Raw genomic sequence first — 19,241 nt, 5'->3', positions numbered from 1 at the left:
TCCTGCATCGGCAGGTGGATTCTTTACCACCGAGCCACCTGGGAAGAAAGAACAGAAGTGAGTAAAAGAAAGATCTAAATTCTATCACCAGTTTATATTAAATGCTTGCTATAGAAAATAAATATACCAACAATCTTAAAGAAAATCTGGACAAAAGGAAATAATTCCTCATAATTACACAATCCTGTTACTCTGTTTGCCTCAATTCATGCGCCTTCTGTTACTCTGTGCCTGTGTGACTTGGCTTCATCCCATCAGGCATCCAGGCACTAGTGGCAGAGCACTCTTACTCAGCCTGCCCACTCAATTAATTGATCAAAGCTCTGCATCCTTTCTGCAAACACACGCTGTACAATATGATGTTCATGATGATCTGTTAGACTCTGGGACCTCTCTCTAAATGTCTGTAAGTTTGGTAACAGGCTACAGAGTACATCTGCGTGGTTTGAAGAGAGACAGACACTCTTGGTTGCTTGGAGTGAGTGGTAGAGTCTGATTTATCTAGAACAGAAATTGGATCATTTGTAGAGATGTGGGTGGACCTAGAGAATGTCAGACAGAGTGAAGTTAGTAAGAAAAACCCCAAATATGGTATATTAACGCATATATGTGGAATCTAGAAAAACAGTGTAGATGATCCTATTTACAAAGCAGAAACAGAGACACAGAAGTCAAGGATAACTATATGGCTACCAAGCAGGGAAAGGGGTATGTGGGATGAACTGGAAGACTGGGATTGGCATATATACATTATTGATACTATGTATAAAATAGATAACTAATGAGAACATACTGTATAGATAAGGGAACTCTACTTAATGTACTGTGGAGCCCTGAATGAGAAGGAAGTCCAAAATAAAGGGGTTCTTCCCAGGTGGCTCAGAGTGGTAAAGAACCCGCCTGCCAATGCAGGAGATGCAGGAGACACAGGTTTGATTCCTGGGTTGGGAAGATCTCCTGGAGAAGGAAATGGCAACCCACTCTAGTATTCTTGCCTGGAAAATCCCATAGACAGAGGAGCCTGCAGGCTACAGTCCATAGGGTCGCAAATGAGCATACATGGCTGATTCACTTTGCTGTAAAGCTGAAACTAACACAACATTGTAAAGCAAGTATTCTCCAGTAAAAATTAATTTAAAACAAACAAACAAAAGCCAGAAATAGAGCAAGCCTCTGGGTCAGTTTAGAAAACCTCTACTCCTGTTCACACGGAGGCTGGCCTCTTGCTTTGCCTTTTCACTGTGGATTTTAACAACATTAATGTTGCCATTAATCCAGAAAAGCACTTAGCTTGTCACCAGGTTACCTTACTTCAGCGCAGTCACAGCTTTCCTGTGGATAAAAACACTTACCGTAATCCACAAATAACCTGCCCTGTGTCTCATCTGCTGTATAACAACTTCCACATTACTTGAGGAAAAGCTCCAAGTGTTTTCAAACTAAAGAAAGAACAGGAGAAAAGAGAGAGAGTCAAAGAAAATAGAAGAAAAGGGAATCTTTCTCATTTGAACTTAAAGAGACTTTTCTTATTTGTTTAAGCAAGTTCATGACATTCTTTTAGGGCCATTGCAATAAAGGTCTTTATTATATTTTATGCATCGAAGTAACTCAATTACTTGCTTTATGGCCTAAAAGGATAGAGGTAAAAATAATTAGAATAGAGTTTCTAATCTTCCTAAGAGCTCTGTTCATTTATTTAAATTGAAGCATAGTTGATTTGCAGTGTTGTGTTAGTTCAGGTGTACAGCAAAATGATTCCATTATACACACATACATATATATGTGCATACACATATATATATTTATCCAGATTCTTTTCCCTTATAGGTTGTTACAAAATATTGATTATAGTTCTCTATGCTATGCAGTAGGTCCAAATCTCTGTTTTGTTTTTGAAGCTTAGGAAGCATCTTCTCAAGATAAATGTCATTGCCCCCCAAATTATCCCACTCACTTGATTATATTTACACTGATCCTAATCCATGCAGACCTAGGATCAACACCAACTGTATTTAAATCTCCACCATCTGTAATGGCCATTTTGTCTGGTTTGCTGGAGGCTTCATCCAGCCAGACATATAAATCTCCAGAGGAATTTCTTAAGATGAGTTAAAATATGACACATCCCTCTCCCCAGGGTAGAAACTATATTATAAAAACCAGTTATATCTTACATGGCGGATGAAGAAGGAAAGTGACTCACCACGAATGTATGTGGTTCCCAAGGTGAGGTCTAAGGAGGAGGAACAGCAGCACCTGGGAACTTACAGTGGAATTTCTCAGGCCCCACCCCAAACCTCCTTTCTGAGACACTGGTAACTGAAGCAGTTTCAATCCCTGGGTTGGGAGTATCCCCTAGAGGAGGAAATGGCAACCCACCCTGATAGTCTTGCCCAGCAAATCCCATGGACAGAGGAGCCTGGCCAGCCACAGTTCATGGGGTGGCAAAAAGTCGGACACGACTGAGTGACTGAGCATACAGTCACAGCTGGTGTTTTAACAAGCCCTCTGAGCGAGTCTGACGCTTGCTCAGATTGCAAACCCTTAATGTGGGAAAATGCTGAGGGTATGTGGATGTCAGACCAACTGACAAGACTTCAGAAACACTAAGCATCTTGTGAATTCATCTGTTAGGCTCTGCAACCTCTCTCTAAATGTTTGTAAATTTTTAAATATACTGCATTTTATAACTACATTAAATTTGCTTTGTTTCAAAGATATGTACAGGAAACAGTAGTTTCTAGTACAACCCAAATATCCCAAGCTTTTCAAGCATCTAGATAAAAATAAGGTCTCATGAACATTGATACTGGTGTTTCACTGGCATATTTGTCCTACCTGTAAATCTCAGGGTCTCCCCACCCAAGGGCGTGGCTAGTTAAACAGGCAGGTTGCAAAGCCTTGCATGGGCCCCTCTCTACCTCAGGGGGCTCCCCCTATTTTTGGAAATTGGATTTGGGCAAGGGTGAAACAGTAGGAAGGGTGGACTTGGGGATTTGTTTGTGTTTTTACCAATGATGGGAGCAGATTGATATAGGAATGAAACATCTGTGCCTCAGTTGAGAGAAGGTTCTGCAGCCTTGGTTGCTCTTGGAGGTAGTCACAGAATTGATGTCCAACAATAATCAGTATCAAGGCTGCAAAGAACAAAGAGCTTTTTGAGGGGTCTTAAAAATTACAATTTGGGAGACAGATTCAGATAAAACCAAATGAAAGACTCTTCTGGGGAAGAGACTCAGACACTTATGAAAGCAAAAGCCATAAGACTGTTCAATAATTATGATTGACTTTGGTGCAAGGAAGGAAATTTTTTAAATTTTCATCAATTAGTTAATGTTGGCTGTGCTGGGTCTTCATTGCTGTGGGGGCTCTCCTCTCGTTACTCTGAGTGGGAGCTACTCTCGAGCTGTGGTGCTCAGGCTCCTCACTGTGGTAGCTTGTCTTGCTGGGGAGCATGGGCTCTAGAGCATGCGGGCTCCAGTAGTTGTAGCACATGGGCTTAGCAGTTGCAGCTCCCAGGCTCTAGAGCACAAGCTCAGTAGTTGTGGCACAGGGGTTAGCTGCTTCGCAGCATGTAGGATCTTCCCAGACCAGGGATCAAATCTGTGTCTCCTGCACTGGCAGGTGAATTCACCAGGCAAGTCCAAGAGAGGAAATATTTGTCCTTAAGCGATAGGCCATCACTAGTTATTTTAGGGAAATCCAATAAGTATCTTGAGTTTCTGGAACACTGGGCAGATTCTCTGGACACCTGCTTTAGATGGTAAGTGATCAAAAGTCAGGTTCCATCCAGGCTGAGACGTGTGTCAGGTCACACTTTCTCGATGGCCTCCTGGCTCCATTTGAGAGCATTCTCTCCGCAATGCCAACTCCATTTTGATTCTGCTTTCACAACTGTGGGCCTGCAGGCCCATCCTAACAGCTCTACCCTCCTCCACTAGGCCCCCTTTCACAATATCTCACTTGCACTCCATTCTGGAAAAGTGTTCCTCATGGTCCAGTGGCACAGTACAATGGGTTGGTTGGCTGTTCTTCATCATGGAACCTCCTCCTCACCATCTCCCTAGTCCACTTAACATCCCTTCAGTGAGTATTCCTGGAGCTCTTCATGTCTGGAAATACACCTATGAACAAATTATAGAGCCTTCATGCAGCTTCCTTGAAGAAGCTCCATGGAGCTTTCATGGCGTATTCATTGTCATGGCAATCCTAGCACAGGTTGGAAAAGAATTTCCAGACACAGAGCATTTCAGAAGGGAGTGAGTTTATTAAGAGTAAACAGCAGAGGTAATGTGGGTGCTGCAAACACAGCAGGCCGACTTCCTGACAGAACTGGGAAAGCCAACGCTTCATGGGTTGGTAGGAGATTTTTATAGCCTCAAGACAGAGAAATTTCCTGCTGGAGGTTGGCATCAGGTGATTGGTTAGCGTGCTATAGGGTGAGCACTGATGTGGGCATTTTGCCTAATATGGAGTCAGGAAGCTTGCTGGTGATGATTGAGGGCCTTTTGACAACGGTTACAAAGGGGCTTATTCAGTTCTGGAGATGACCATGTTTCTGGGCTCCCCTTCTGTAGCCTTCATGCCAGGTCTTGCACCTGTAGCCTTGGAATAGGACTCCACATTCATGTCTTCATGGAGCTTACATGAAGAATAATGGAGAAGAAAGACAATAAAGAAATAAATTGTATAGTGGCAGGTAGTGACACTGTTTTTTTTAAGTCCCTCAGGAGTCTCACATGTGTGTTCAGCACCAGGTCCACCCAGTTCTTCCACCCTGGCCTTTCTCTCACCATAAGAAGAACACATCCCCTCACCAGCATGTGAGGGTGTGGCTGTGGCACCCCTTGGTGGAAAAGTTCGGTTCCGTGGTCCCTGCCAGCTGCTGCTTCTCAGGAGTTCTGTGTAATCTGGACTAGAAAGCAGGTCTACTGGTAAGGTGGAAATCTGCTGGTTTTGTCTTCCTAGTACCTCTACCGGAGAAGGCAATGGCAACCCACTCCAGTATTCTTGCCTGAAGAATCCCAGGGATGGGAGCCTGGTGGGCTGCTGTCTGTGGGGTTGCACAGAGTGGGATATGACTGACATGACTTAGCAGCAGCAGCAGCAGCAGTACCTCTACCCCATCCTAAATCTCGGAGGTATGATGATATGACCTTGACCCAGGCTGGGCCAGCCATGGTATCCCTTCCTCCTGTCCACAGCAATTTGTCCTGAAAAATGGTACATGACCCAAAAGTCATGAAAGCCAGTCAGAGCTCTTTTATGAGACTTGCTATATAGATGATTAGAAAAACTCCCTTTCCACTTGGATGAACCTTAACACGATGAACCCTACTCCAAGACATGGAGTAAGTGTATGTAAGAAGCACATAGAGAAATGAGACAAGAGAGCCCTGTTGGCATATATGGATGTACCATGTCTCATTGTTCCCCAAACAAGTCCCCTCCCTGTACCTAATTACATGAGGCAATACAGATCCTTTCACACTTGAGATACTTTCAGTTATTTGCAGCTGAAAATAAAAATTGTATGCTGAACCTACATTAACTATATCAACTACTTTGACTTGGACTGATGCTAAGGAAAAGAAGCCAGCATTTATTTTATAAAAATTATAGCAGCAATAAAACAAACCCTGCCTTTGACAAAACACCATATTAACATCATAGTAATAAGTTAATATAATTTTATTACACCTTATAAATTAACTATTAATTCTTGCCTGAAAAAAAATGCACCAGCACATATGAGATTCCCTTGAAAGGGCTCACAGACCACCAGTATTGTCCCTGGAGCACACTTTGGAAACTTCTAATTAAAACAGACACCTTTTGTAAACTTGAATGAATGTTCTCATGGATGAAACTTTGTTTTATGTAGCTAATCCCATCAAATATAAAACCTCCTAACCCTAGCAAATATCAGATCTCTTGTTAAATATTATTAAATATTGATGATGCTATTTTAAAACAGGATTATAAAAGCTGCATTCAGACTAGCATCATTCTTCAAAGTAATTTCTTAAAAGCATCATAAAATAGAACTATTGTCTATTCATATCATTTGCATTGTACTCATATCCATTAAATTGACAAGATCTTTAGGCTTTTCTCTCTTATAATTACCTATAGTTTATGCTTTTTTTTATTAAACAGGTTCTTAGGTTTCACTTATTCTTTTACTTGATCACTTTAGGTTGATCATGATAGTAAAAGTGCTTTTCTTTGCATAGTGGTATTTGGCATTTAGGGCTTCCTGGTAGCTCAACTGGTAAAGAATCTCTGCAATGCAGGAGACCCTGGTTCCATTCCTGAGTCAGGAAGTTCCCATGGAGAAGGGATAAGCTACCCACTCCAGTGTGTAGCTCTCCAGGAGAGCCCGATTGGATCCTTGGGCTGGGAAGATCCCCTGGAGGAGGGTGTGGCAACCCACTCCATCACCATCAGCAAAGTGTGTGAAAATCACAACCATAACCACATCTTGGAATTTCAAAGCACTAATAGAATGGCAGAGCACTAACTGTGCATTTGAAAGACTGTGCCCATAAAATAAGGCCGAGAGGAGACCAGATTCAAGTGTTCTTTCCCAAATCAGAAAGCTTTCCCCTTCCATTAAATAAATGTAGTTCTAGGTGATTTCTTCTTTTACTTATACAAAACACACATGCGAAACTGGAAAGTTATTGGAACCGAGGGGACTGAAAACGTAAGGCACAAAAGGAAGAAACCTAAAAGGCCCCTTGCAAACTCCATCCCTCCGTTGGACTGGAGGACCAGGGATGTTGAGAGGCGCTAAACTCATCGCCGCAACTCCCGCGCCCCTGAGCCGCAGCCTCCAGGCTGTAGGGGCCGCTGCAGCGCCGAGTTTGCGGAGTGCACTGAGACGCTCTCTCTCGCAGGAGGAGACGAGATGGAGTGCGGCGGGCGGGCAGACGAGGTGACCCCGCGACAGGTGAGCGGCGGAAGGGGCTGGGGTGGCGGGGTCGGGGACGAGGTGGCCGCTCTACAGCGGTCTTGATCCTAGCTTTGGCGGGCCCGACCGGCCTGTGGACCTCGCTCCCAGGTGCGTGGATTCGGACTCGGCGGCGTTCTCTCGAGCCCCTCTCTTTCCAGGCACAGGCGTCGCCACTCGGTGAACTGCCAGAGCTGGATCTGGAGGTTTCTGACCCCACGGGCCCGTGTCCCGCCCCATACGTGGACACATTCACCCAAAGAATCTTCTCATTTTCTGGATAGTTTTTTTGGTATCCCACCTCACCAAACTCCTAATTAGGGGAAAGTGGTTTTGTAATTTTTTCACGTGAGGTTCCTCTTTTCTTTTTAACTGTGTTTACAGTCCTGTGTGCCCCCTGCAAGAGAATGAACTTCTTAGAACTTAATTGAATGCAGTTTCTTTTCCTGGAGGCTTCAAAGGCATCTATCTTTGACTAATAGCAAGATGTAGTGTAGGTCCCACAGTATGGGGAAGGCAGCGGACCCAAATAGTACTTTACACCCTCAGATTGTTGGCAACATCTTTTGTAAATAACATTCTTTGTCTGTATCTGTCTCTAGGTATGGTAAATTTCAAGGGATTAAAAAAAAAAAAAAAAACTCTTTTATCTTAAAAACAACAAATGCACAGTTCATCTTTAAAATTTAAAACCCAAAAGGGAGGGGACATATGTGTATCTATCTGATTCATGTTGATGTATGACCGAAACCAACACAGTATTGTAAAGCAATTATCCTTCAATTAAAAATAAATTTTTAAAAATTAAGTGATTATAATTTTGTGCTTTGTTGGAATATTGCTTCTGCTGCTAGGTCGTGTCCGACTCTGTGCAACCCCAGAGCCGGCAGCCCACCAGGCTCCCTTGTCCCTGGGATTCTCCAGGCAAGAACACTGGAGTGGGTTGCCATTTCCTTCTCCAACGCATGAAAGTGAAAAGTGAAAGTGAAGTTGCTCAGTCGTGTGGGACTCCTAGCGATCCCATGGACTGCAGCCTACCAGGCTTCTCCATCCATGGGATTTTCCAGGCAAGAGTACTGGAATGGGGTGCCATTGTCTTCTCCGGTTGGACTATTACTCAGCCATAAAAATGAACTAAATTGGATCATTTGTAGAGAAGTGGTTGAACCTGGAGTCTGTCATACAGAGTGGAGAAGATCAGAGAGAGAAAAACAAATATTGTATATTAATGCATGTATATGGAGTCTAGAAAATGGTACTGATGAAGAGATTCGCAGGACAGGAACAGAGAGACAGATGTGGAGAACAGACTGTGGATGGTGAGGGGGGCTGGGAAGGGGATGGTGAGACAGATGGAGAGAGCAGCATTGACACACATAGGCTACCTTGTAAAGTCGCTAGCGGGAAGCTGCTGATAGCACAGCAAGCTCAGTTCAGTGCTCTGTGAGACTAGAGGGGTGGACAAGGGTGGGTGGGAGGCTCAAGAGGGGGAATATATGTATACACATAGTTGATTCACTGTTGTTATGCAGCAGAAACTAACACTGTAAAGCAATTATACTCCAATTTAAACATTTTGTTACATTTTTTAAATCTTGTAATGACTGACAAATGCTGAGTCTTAGCGATTTACAGGTGTATGGTGGACCAGGGGTTGGCTGGAACTTGAGTGACCTGGATTATCTCACTCTTCCATGGGCAAAGACAGTCAATCTCTTTTGGTTTAGATTTGTATGGAAAAAAGGATTGAATTAATTGGTGGAGATGAAAATAGCTACCATTTGTTGAACTTCTGTTATGTCCTTTAAAAAATGTTACCTCATTTAATCTACAAAGTCATTCTATGCAATAGGTAATATCCCTTTTATAAAAGTGCAAACTGAAGCTTAGAGAAGTTGTCACTCAAAAACATACACCTAATCGGTAGCAAAGTTGGAATTTGCAACAATGGTACATTCCTTTAAGACAGAAACCTGTCTGATTCTGCCCTGAACTTGTTTATTCTAAATCAAATTATTTTTAAGGTGTCCTGCCCCAAACTTCAAGTTATTTTCTTAAATTCTGAAATAGTGTGGTATGTGAAACAAAAATAACAAGTACATGTATATATCCTGAAAGTATTTTGTCCATTTTATAATTCCCTAAGGCTTTTATTTAATTCCTGGTATTCCTTCTCACCGGTATTCTCTGATTCTGACCTTTTTTTTTTTTTTTTCATTTATCTTCTGTTCAGATGTTTATTTCAAAATGAGTATCTAAGGACTAAGTTTTTTACCAGAGTAAATCATATTCTTTATATCGTGGTCTAATTTTTATGTCATGCCAGTTTTGTGCCAACAAATTGTTTAATATCAGCTGCCAAGTACATTCTGGATTATCCCACAGAGCAGAATTTTAATAAAGGAGAGAAAATGGTTTAAAATTCCTACTGCTAAAGATCATCTTTGTACCGTCTCTCACAGTGTATTTGTTGTGGGGGCACCATTTTCACTCACACTTTAGGGCGTTGCTACAAAGAGGCTGCTGCTTCCTCTCTCATCACCTGTTGCCTTCCCCAGAGAATGGGCAGGAGGAAAAGGTAAAGAACCTTTTGCTGGGAGGGATCTATGAAGTAAACACAGTTTAGTTTAGATCTTTTTTTAAAAAAAAAGCTTTTAGATTGGAGGATAGTTTATTTACAGTGCTGTATTAGCTACAGGTGTACAGCACAATGTATGATTTAGTTATACATATGTTTTTTTCAGATTCTTTTCCCTTATAGTTTATTACAAAACATTGAGTGTAGCTCTCTGTGTTATACAGTACATCCTTGTTGATTATTTTATATATAGTCGTGTATGTTAATCCCAGATTCCTGATTTATCCCATGCTACCATTCCCTTTTTTGTAACCATAAGTTTGTTTTCTATGTCCGTGAGTCTGTTTCTGTTTTGTAAATAAGTTTGTTGTATCATTTAGATTCCATGTATAAGTGATATCATATGGTATTTGTCTTTCTCTTTTCTGACTTACTTTGCTTAGTATGATCTCTAGCTCCATCCATTTTGCTGCAAATGGCATTATTTCATTTTTTAGTTGCTCAGTTGTGTCAAAATCTTTGCTACCCCATGGACTGCAGCACACCAGGCTTCCCTGTCCTTCACCATCTCCCAGAGCTTGCTCAAACTCATGTCCATTGAGTCAGTGATGCCATCCAGCCAATCTCATCCTTTGTTGTCCCCTTCTTCTCCTGCCTTCAGTCTTTCCCAGCATGAGGGTCTTTTCCAGTGAGTCAGTTCTTCGCATCAGGTGTCCAGAGTATTGGAGTTTCAGCTTCAGCATCAGTCCTTCTGATGAATATTCAGGACTGATTTCCTTTAGGATGGACTGGTTGAATCTCCTTGCAGTCCAAGGGACTCTCAAGAGTCTTCTCCAACATCACAGCTCAAAAGCATCAATTTTTCAGCATTCAACCTTCTTTATAGTCCAACGCTCACATCCATACATGACTTCTGGAATAACCATAGCTTTAACTATATGGACCTTTGTCTGCAAAGTAAGGTCTCTGCTTTTTAATACACTGTCTAGGTTTGTCATAGCTTTTCTTCTTTCATTTTTTAGGACTGAGTAATATTCCATTGTGTATATGTACCACATCTTTATCCATTCATCTGTTGGTGGGCAGTTAGATTGCTTACATGTCTTGGCTGTTGTAAATAGTGCTGCAGTGAACACTGCGGTGCTTGTATCTTTTTGAATTATGGTTTTCTCTGGGTATATGTGCAGGAGTGGGTTTGCTGGATCATATAGTAGCTCTATTTTTAGTGTTTTAAGAAGCCTCCATACTGCTGCACCAGTTCACACTCTCACAAACAGTGATGGAGGTTTCCCTTTTCCCCACATCCTCTCCAGCATTTATTATTTGTAGATTTTTCAATGATGGATGTTCTGAACAGTGCTAGGTGATACCTCACAGTGATTTTGATACTCTGATAGTTAGCAGTGTTGAGCACCTTTTCATCTGCTTTTTGGCCTTCTGTATCCCTTCTTTGCAGAAATGTCTGTTTAGGTCTTCTGCCCATTTTTTGTTTGGTTTGATTTTTTTTTTTTTTTTGGATATTGAGCTGCATGAGCTATTTGTATGTTTGGAGATTAATCCCTTGATTCCATGATTTGTAAGTATTTTTTCCCATATTTGGTTGTCTTTTCATTTTGTTTATGGTTTCCTTTGCTGTGCAAAAGCTTTTAAGTTAATTAGGTTGCATTTGTCTATTTTTGTTTTTATTTTCATCACTGTAGTAGGTGGATCCTTTGGGATCCAAAAAGATATTGCTGAGACTTATGTCAAAGAATGTTCTGCCTGTATTTTCCTCTAAGCGTTTTATAGTATCCAGTCTTAAACTTAGGTCTTTAATCCATTTTAAGTTTATGTTTGTGTATGGTGTTAGAGAATCTTCTAGTTTCATTCTTTTACATGTGGCTGTCCAGTTTTCCCAGTACCAGTTGTTGAAGAGAATTGTGTTTTGTCCCAGAGAGATGTATGAAGTAAATACAGCTTAGTTTAGATCTTTTTTTATAGGCAGGTATGAAAAATGCAAGTCTCTTCTATTAAAAAAATTATGTACACAATGTCTTATTTAAGGGAACAAGAAATGGGTGATGGAAAATAATGAAGAAGAATAAGAATGGGGCACCTGGACAGATTGCACAGCCATGGGGTGGCCCCTGGGATACCTAACTTATTGAGTGTTTTAGAGGTCAACCGGTGCAGAAATTAATCACCAAATTGGCCAGCAGCAGTGCAGTGTCAAGTTCCTATCATCCCTGCTCGTGTGTGTCTGTGTGTGTGTGTGCATGCATGCGTGTGTGCACACTAGAGAGAGAGAGTCCCCCTTTTAACACAATAAATGTGGGTCCTGGCTTAAGAATAAACTCATCTTGAAAGCAAATATATCTAGAGATTGATCAATATCATATGCGAATAAGTAAGTGTGATTTACCTCGAGCTTTGCAGTGGGGGAAAAAAAGAGAAGAAGTGGGAGAAAGTGATGGGGAGACTTAGAAGCTCCAATGGATGTGTGTCAGATGGTAACTCTGTTGGAATAGGTTGTTGCTGTGCTTTGAATTTATGATTAGTTCTGTAGCTTTTAAAATTAGAACTTATATCAGCTCTGATTAACACACCTGTGAAGAAACCAGTAAGGTTTGCATTTTATGTACTTACTCAGCCACCACATCCTGCATGTCCTTCACAGTCATATTCCTGCCGTTCTGTGGGCCAGGCGTGTGCGGGGATATAAAAGAACACTCTCTGACATGAAAAGTCTTATTTTGTTCTGTTCTTGTTACAGATTCTTACCTAATAAGTCCCTTTTGGGCCTCGGTAATCTGTCTCTTTTTATTTAAAGCATCAGTCAGTCATTCAGTTCAGTCACTTAGTCGTGTCCGACTCTTTGCGACCCCGTTGACTGCAGCACGCCAGGCTTCCCTGTTCATCACCATCTCCCGGAGCTTGCTCAAACTTATGTTCATCTAGTCGGTGGTACCATCCAACGATCTCATCCTCTGTCATCCCCTTTTTCCTCCTGCCTTCAGTCTCCCAGCATCAGGGTCATTTCCAGTGAGTCAGTTCTTCGTGTCAGGTGGCCAAAGTATTGGAACTTCAGCTTCAACATCAGTCCTTCCAATGAATATTCAGGACTGATTTCCTTTAGGATTGTCTGGTTTGATATCTCTGCAGTTCAAGGGACTTTCAAGAGTCTGCTCCAACACCACGGTTCCAAAGCATCAATTCTTCAGCACTCAGTTTTCATTATGGTCCAGCTTCACATTTATGCATGAATTAAAGTCAGTAGTTCTAAAGTGTAAGATTCTAAAATAATTTCCAAATCAAAGATTTGTCATATGGAGTATTTTGCCATACTGTAATAGAAATGCACTGACCAGTCCTAAGAATAATAAATATATAGTTTTATATTTAACTAAAATAATATTGGTATAATTATTTTCATAAATGTAAGGGGGGTGTGCGTGTGCACGCACTCAGTCATTTCCGACCCTTTGTGACTCCATGGACTATACAGTCCATGGAATTCTCCAGTCCAGAATACCGGAGTGGGTAGCCTATCCCTTCTCCAGCGGATCTTCTTGACCCAGGAATTGAAAAGAGATCTCTTGTATTGCAGGTGGATTCTTTACTATCTGAGCTACCAAGGAAACCCTTTAATTTGTAAAAGTCCCTTTCAGTAAACATTTGCAGTAGTTTCCAGCCTATGTATTCTTTAATTGTCATTTCTGGCAAAGAGTTTAACATGAACAGTTTAACATAAATGAAATATTGGTGTCTAGAGTTTACAGTATAATAAATACTACCTTGACTGCTTATTTACTTGTTTCATCAAAGTAAATGTAGGTTCAGCTAAGGAAAGAGAGAATCTTGTGCAAATACAATATATATATATAGCTGAGAGGCTATCTCACAGGCGATAGACCTCAGTAAGATCCCCAAATAAAACTTATCTTGCAACTTTAAGTTTGTGCATTTTTCTTCAGTTTACAGTTTCAAGAAATTCAGCTAAGAAATGTGCATGTGAGTGGACCCCTGGTTCAGCAGAAAACATTGGAGTTTTTTGGTAACCTTGGGCATGATGTGTTGGAAGCTTGTGCTGGCTGAACAGATTTCAGGCATATTATGGAATTGTTTCAGAAGCTGTCTGTAGTGGGAAAAAATCACTGTTCCAACAGAGAAAATTAGTAACTTGAATGTTGTTGAAGTTTTTAAAAAATTGCTAGTTACTGCTTGAATGATGTGTTAAATGCTATTGAACTGTTTTATGAGTTGTTACCTCATATAATTCATGTCCAAAGTGGACTTCAAAGAAGAGGTATATAGAGGTTGATGATCATTCTTTTCTGCTGTAATGCATCATGGTCGGAAGAGATGAGACCACTTGTCATTGGCAAGTCAGTTAACCCCCAGGGCTTCAGAAATGTTCATTTGCTCCCCAGTGATGATGAAGCCAGTATACATGTCTAGAGAACATGAGGTTTATTTGATGAATAACTGAGAATGGTTGGCAAGAGGAAGAAAGAAGTGAAAAGCAAGGTCCTCTTGCTGATGGACACCTTCTCTGCCCAGGACACTCCTGTGTTTGGATCACATGTGTTGAGTTTTCTCATTGACTAATCTTTTTCACTTTTGAAAAAACTGAACTCCTAAGTTTCTCCATAAGTAATAAGGTTGCAGAAATATTGCTTTTATAAAAGACTGTAAAATGGAAAACTTAATACTTGAATAAACAAAGCCCCAACAAGTGTTTAAACGTGAGTGTTTGACTCTCATTTCATAACATTTACTGAGGGTTCGGCATTTCCCCCAAAGAATTTTATTATATTGTCATGAATCTCAGCCGTTCTTTGGAAGGTTTTCTTTCCCTATCTTTTCCCTTCCAAACTTCCCCCCACCCACCCCACCAGCATTCGGTGGCAGGATTGGTAAGAATAACCTTTTGCCCAGCAGTATGTAGAAGAAAAAAATATTCACAAAGTGTTGACATTCTAGCAGGGAGAAACGGAAGCCAAAAGACATACTTGGATCTATTAGGATAGATCCTGAGTAATTAATTAAGGAGGTAGCATAGTGTTTGTTGCCAGAGAGTGGGTGATGGAGGAGGAGTAAGGACAGCAGCTGCTCACCCCTCCTGCATGGTACTGGTGCTGGGGTGACCCAGTAGAGGGAGGCGGAGGGGTGGGAAAGGAAAGTGGGAGGAATGGAGCAGAAGAATACTCATGCTTCTTAGGGCAGTGTCCTGAAAGGGCTGTTGGAAGGTGAGGAACGGTGAAAATGGAAGGAAATTAAGAAGGTGTGGATAACCCACTGGCCATTCCTACCCTTAGTACCCCCTTCATATAAGCAAGATACAGCGTGACTCATACCAACAAACAAATTCCGTAGGCTCCTGGGAAAGTAGGAAAACGACTTTTGCCTACCTCACTAGTTCCACGAGATGAAAAATAACCATTTTACCAAACAAAACCTAAAGGCCATTTACAAAGTACATATTATACAAAGTAATAAAAGAATTGACTGTCACTTTTGGTATATATCTAGACTGGAATTCGAAAAAAAGACTGAATGTAGAATGATTTTTTTTTAAGAGCATTATCAGAAAAACGTAACTTTGAAGGGAAAAAAAGTCTTTTATTTTATTTTTAGGTATTAAATCATCGTTAGTCAAGATGTCTTCAGCGCCTGAGCCTCCAGCCTTTAAAAAGGAACCGCCCAAGGAGAAAGATCTGGGAAACGTAGGGCTCAGAGGGGTCCGCACCACAACCTTATTTCGAGCTGTGAATCCAGAGCTCTTCATTAAACCTGTAAGAAATACATCCAGGATAAGACTTTATGTTCAATTTACCTAGGCTTTCAGAAATAGAAAGCTCTAATTTTCCTGTAACATTTGATTTTATCATGGAAATTTGATGTTAACTAGTAAGACCTCTCTGGTTAAGAAGCAGATGGAAGGAAAATCTTAAATGCTGTTTCACTAAATATACATATAAAACTAATTATTCTGAGGGTGTTTGAGAATTTAAATGGTAAATAGTTGAATTTTAATCAACTGATCAAATTCCTGTTTAAAATTTTATTTTAATAGCTGCATTGATTTTAAGGAAACTTGTTTGATCGGGTACTTATTAAGTAAATAAGACCTTCCATTGAAACAAAACAGAATGAAAATCTGATCAGTCTATAATCCTAGGCTTATTAATAATATTTTAACCTAGGAGATTGAGCAAACATATATTGAAAAATATGAAAACATGCATTTATACACTGTTAGGGAATTAGCTAATCATATTTTTGTAGCAAGTTACTAAATACATTTGATTTGTTTTATTTTTTGAAAAATGCAGATCAAGTCATAAAATTTACTTAAATGTTTGAATTTGATTAGAATTTTAGTAACATAGTTACCAGTATAGAAAGTTAAATAGGTCAATTTAGCAATAAAATCATTAAATCAAGGTAGACTGTTTTAAAAACTTTGAACTAATGTGTTTTTTTACTTGCCAAGTACAGTTCAAGAACTGCAAAAGTAAGCTGCTCTGAGTGAGTGGCCTTTCTCAGATGTCCATCCCACTGAAAAAGTTTGACCTTGATTTTTTTGATGATTAAGAATAGTAATGAAACAGAAGCAGAAATGATGACAGAAGCAGAAAATACAGAATTTAAAAGCTCTTTTTAAAAAAATTCAGGAATTCCCTAGCTGTCCAGTAGTTAGTACTCTGCCTTCTCACTGCCAAGGGCCCATGTTCAATCCCTGGCTGGGGAACTAAAATCCCCAAAAGTGTGTGGTGTGACCAAAAAAAACAAAATCAAAGTAGCATCCCTTTGCCTCTTAGGGTCTTGGATTTTACACAGCAAATCAGAGTTATTGTAACAGCATATCTATTCTATGACTGTGTTTCTTGAGGTAACAGAATAAGTTCCCAGAGAAGGGTGTGTCTGTTTTGCTGTACCTGGTATATAACATGAAAGGCTTTCTGTCAGTTTTTCATGATCCTGGGTGACAAGAAAAGCATGTAGACTTCATTCCTCACTTCTTAATAAAATAACAGATTTAAGGTTTGCAGATGGGAAACTTGGGCCCAAAAAAGATAAGCAACTTCTTCGCAACATAGGTAACTGAAAACTGAGCACCGGACCTTCTAAAGGTGAAGGTCAGAGATGTCCCAGCTGTGAAGAGAAGAAGGAAGAGTCTTCCATAGTCTCTAAGTTATCAGGAGTTGAGTTAACTGAATAAAGAAATGGATGAATATTAGAAATGGAATTTTACCCTAGGAATGCTGGTGTGGTACTAAAGCCTTGGCATGACGAGCAGAAAGTGCAGGAGATATTTGAGTCTCCTCAAATGATTGGTCTTATTGAGACCTTGTGATTTTTTTTTTTTCTTTGACAGAACAAACCTGTAATGGCTTTCGGATTAATAACCCTTTCGCTTTGCGTGGCTTATATCGGTTACCTACATGCGACGCGGGAGAATGAGAAGGACCTCTATGAAGCTATTGATAGTGAGGGAAACAGTTACATGAGGAGGAAAACGTCTAAGTGGGATTAACTGAGCTGGTTGCTGCAGATGAAGGTTTACGGGGGCTCTGAAATCTTCAGCTGAAGATTAGGACCACACAGTGTCTTGTTTGTTGTTCCAGAAGATGCTGCTGAGGAAGAAGGATGGCGATTGCAGCCAGACCCCTAGAGAGAATGTTGTCCTTTCAAAATGGAAGCCGTTATCGCATTCTTTTTTCCACAGAAAGAGCTGTTCAGTATTTTAATTTTATTAAATCCTCTTTTAAAAAGTGCCATGAGAATGGAAGTCATTTTTGTAAATTATAAAGTTCTGTCCAATAAAAGTGCTGCTGCTCTTAAATTTGCATGGTATTGTTAATATTTTAAGGGGAATGGTATTACACTGTTGCATTATGATTACAAGTATTACTTAAGTTGCATTTACAAAGGGTGGTCTGTTTCTTTTCTGACCTGGTGAAGAAGAAAATGATTATAAATTATTATAAAGCCTGCAGTTAAAAACAGTTTTTACAGAATTACAGATGGGTCATATATTTCAGTTTTGTCCAAATTTTACCAGAGTCTATCATTTTGGATTTTCAGATTTTTGTAGTTCTTGAAAAGTTCATACTCCCACCTCTAAACTTTACCATCAAAATCAGTAAAATATTGACATGAAAGAATAACCCAGAGTTATTGGAGTTTTCCTTCAGAAAACTAAAATTTATTGAATAGTATGTTGAGTATGTTGGAATTGTTTCATTATGAGTTAAACTTAGAATTCTCACTAAATTTAAATGAATTTTGCTTGTCATTTTTATCTAAGTTGTTGATAATTAACTGCCACTTTCATGTTCTTTGTTATTGTTATGTTCTTATTCTGATTAATCTATTGGTATTAACTTTCAGTCTAATACAACATGTTATTTGCATAATTTTAAGTTTATACAACAAGTCTTAACTACAACATTACTAACTATAGTTCACCCAGGCACAGCAGATGTTCTGATACAGACTGGTTACTATGAGCTATAACATAGAACTGCTCAGTAAAGATATGTAGATAGGTCTACTGATTTATAAAGCTATGGTTTCCAATAAGTGATGGTTCTTCTGCTTGATAGTCAGATCATTGTCCAATGCTAAGCTAAGTCCCACCAACTCCCTGGACACCCCAGTGGGATTCTCCAAGCAAGAACACTGGAGTGGGTTGCCATTTCCTTCTCCAGTTCATGGAAGTGAAAAGTGAAAGTGAAGTCACTCAAGTCGTGTCCGACTCTCAGTGACCCCATGGACCGCAGCCCACCAGACTCCTCCATCCATGGGATTTTGTTCTAGATGTGATTTATTTCTAGATATTTACCACATTCTCCAAATCATTGGAATTGCATCTTAGTAAATAAATCTTGTCTCTGAAATTTTGTTTCATTTATTATTAACAAGTAAAATAATTTCTCAGGCAGTGTTTATCATCATAATGTAAGATTTAATTTCCAGTGCTTTATGGTAGTTTTGTAAGATACATGAAAAAGTAATTATGTCTCATTTGTAGATATTAAAGAGCTTAGCTAATTGAGTTATCTGTATGCAACTAAATTAAATCTTTATGACTGACCCTTAAATATTTCTTTGTGAGGTCTCTCTATGTAGTACACTTCATACAGTTTAAATACACTTAGGTGGTATACAATGCCTTTTAATTTAAAGTATTATCTTGCTGTTGGCTGGTAAAGAACTAGAGTTCTGTTTTCAACTTATGCATTTAATGCCACATCATCATCATTAGAGTTCTTCTAATATTCAACAAAAGAAGTTACTGTTTGGTGGGGGAAGTATTAGTGAGCTATCAAGAGGTTATTGCAGCAAAGAAGGGCTGCAGGAACTGGGCAGAGGGCAGCCTTAAACCACGTGACTGTGTGTGCGTGAACCAGGGTAGCAGTTGCACAGCTGCAAAAAATAGTGCAAGGGAAGAATTCCATTGAATTTTAGAAACAACCTAACTTCCCTGGTGGCTTAGATGGTAGAAGTGTCTGCCTACAATGTGGGAGACCCGGGTTTATTCCGTAGGTCGGGAAGATCCCCTGGAGAAGAAAATGGCAACCCACTCCAGTATTCTTGCCTGGAAAATTCCATGTACAGAGGAGCCTGGTAGGGTACAGTCCGTGGTGTTGCAAAGAGTTGGGACAGGACTGAGCGACTTCACTTTCACTTTCAACCTAACTGTGATACTGTTCATAGGTC

The 19,241-nt window shown here is 40.0% G+C and overlaps 1 protein-coding gene across 1 annotated transcript; it reads left to right on the top strand.

The window, feature by feature from the left end:
* Window positions 1-6,898: 6,898 nt before the first annotated feature.
* On the top strand, window positions 6,899-17,361 carry SMIM8 (small integral membrane protein 8). Its single transcript, XM_027972445.2, has 3 exons — window positions 6,899-6,955; window positions 15,150-15,307; window positions 16,894-17,361. Exons 2-3 carry the CDS (start codon window positions 15,173-15,175, stop codon window positions 17,050-17,052), a joined length of 294 nt encoding a protein of 97 aa, XP_027828246.1. The 5' UTR covers window positions 6,899-6,955; window positions 15,150-15,172; the 3' UTR covers window positions 17,053-17,361.
* Window positions 17,362-19,241: the final 1,880 nt, after the last annotated feature.

Source organism: Ovis aries, chromosome 8, assembly GCF_016772045.2.
Source record: "Ovis aries strain OAR_USU_Benz2616 breed Rambouillet chromosome 8, ARS-UI_Ramb_v3.0, whole genome shotgun sequence".
Taxonomy (NCBI): Eukaryota; Metazoa; Chordata; class Mammalia; order Artiodactyla; family Bovidae; genus Ovis; species Ovis aries.
Note: the sequence above shows the minus strand (reverse complement) of the source record. Positions and strands in the feature narration are given on the sequence as shown.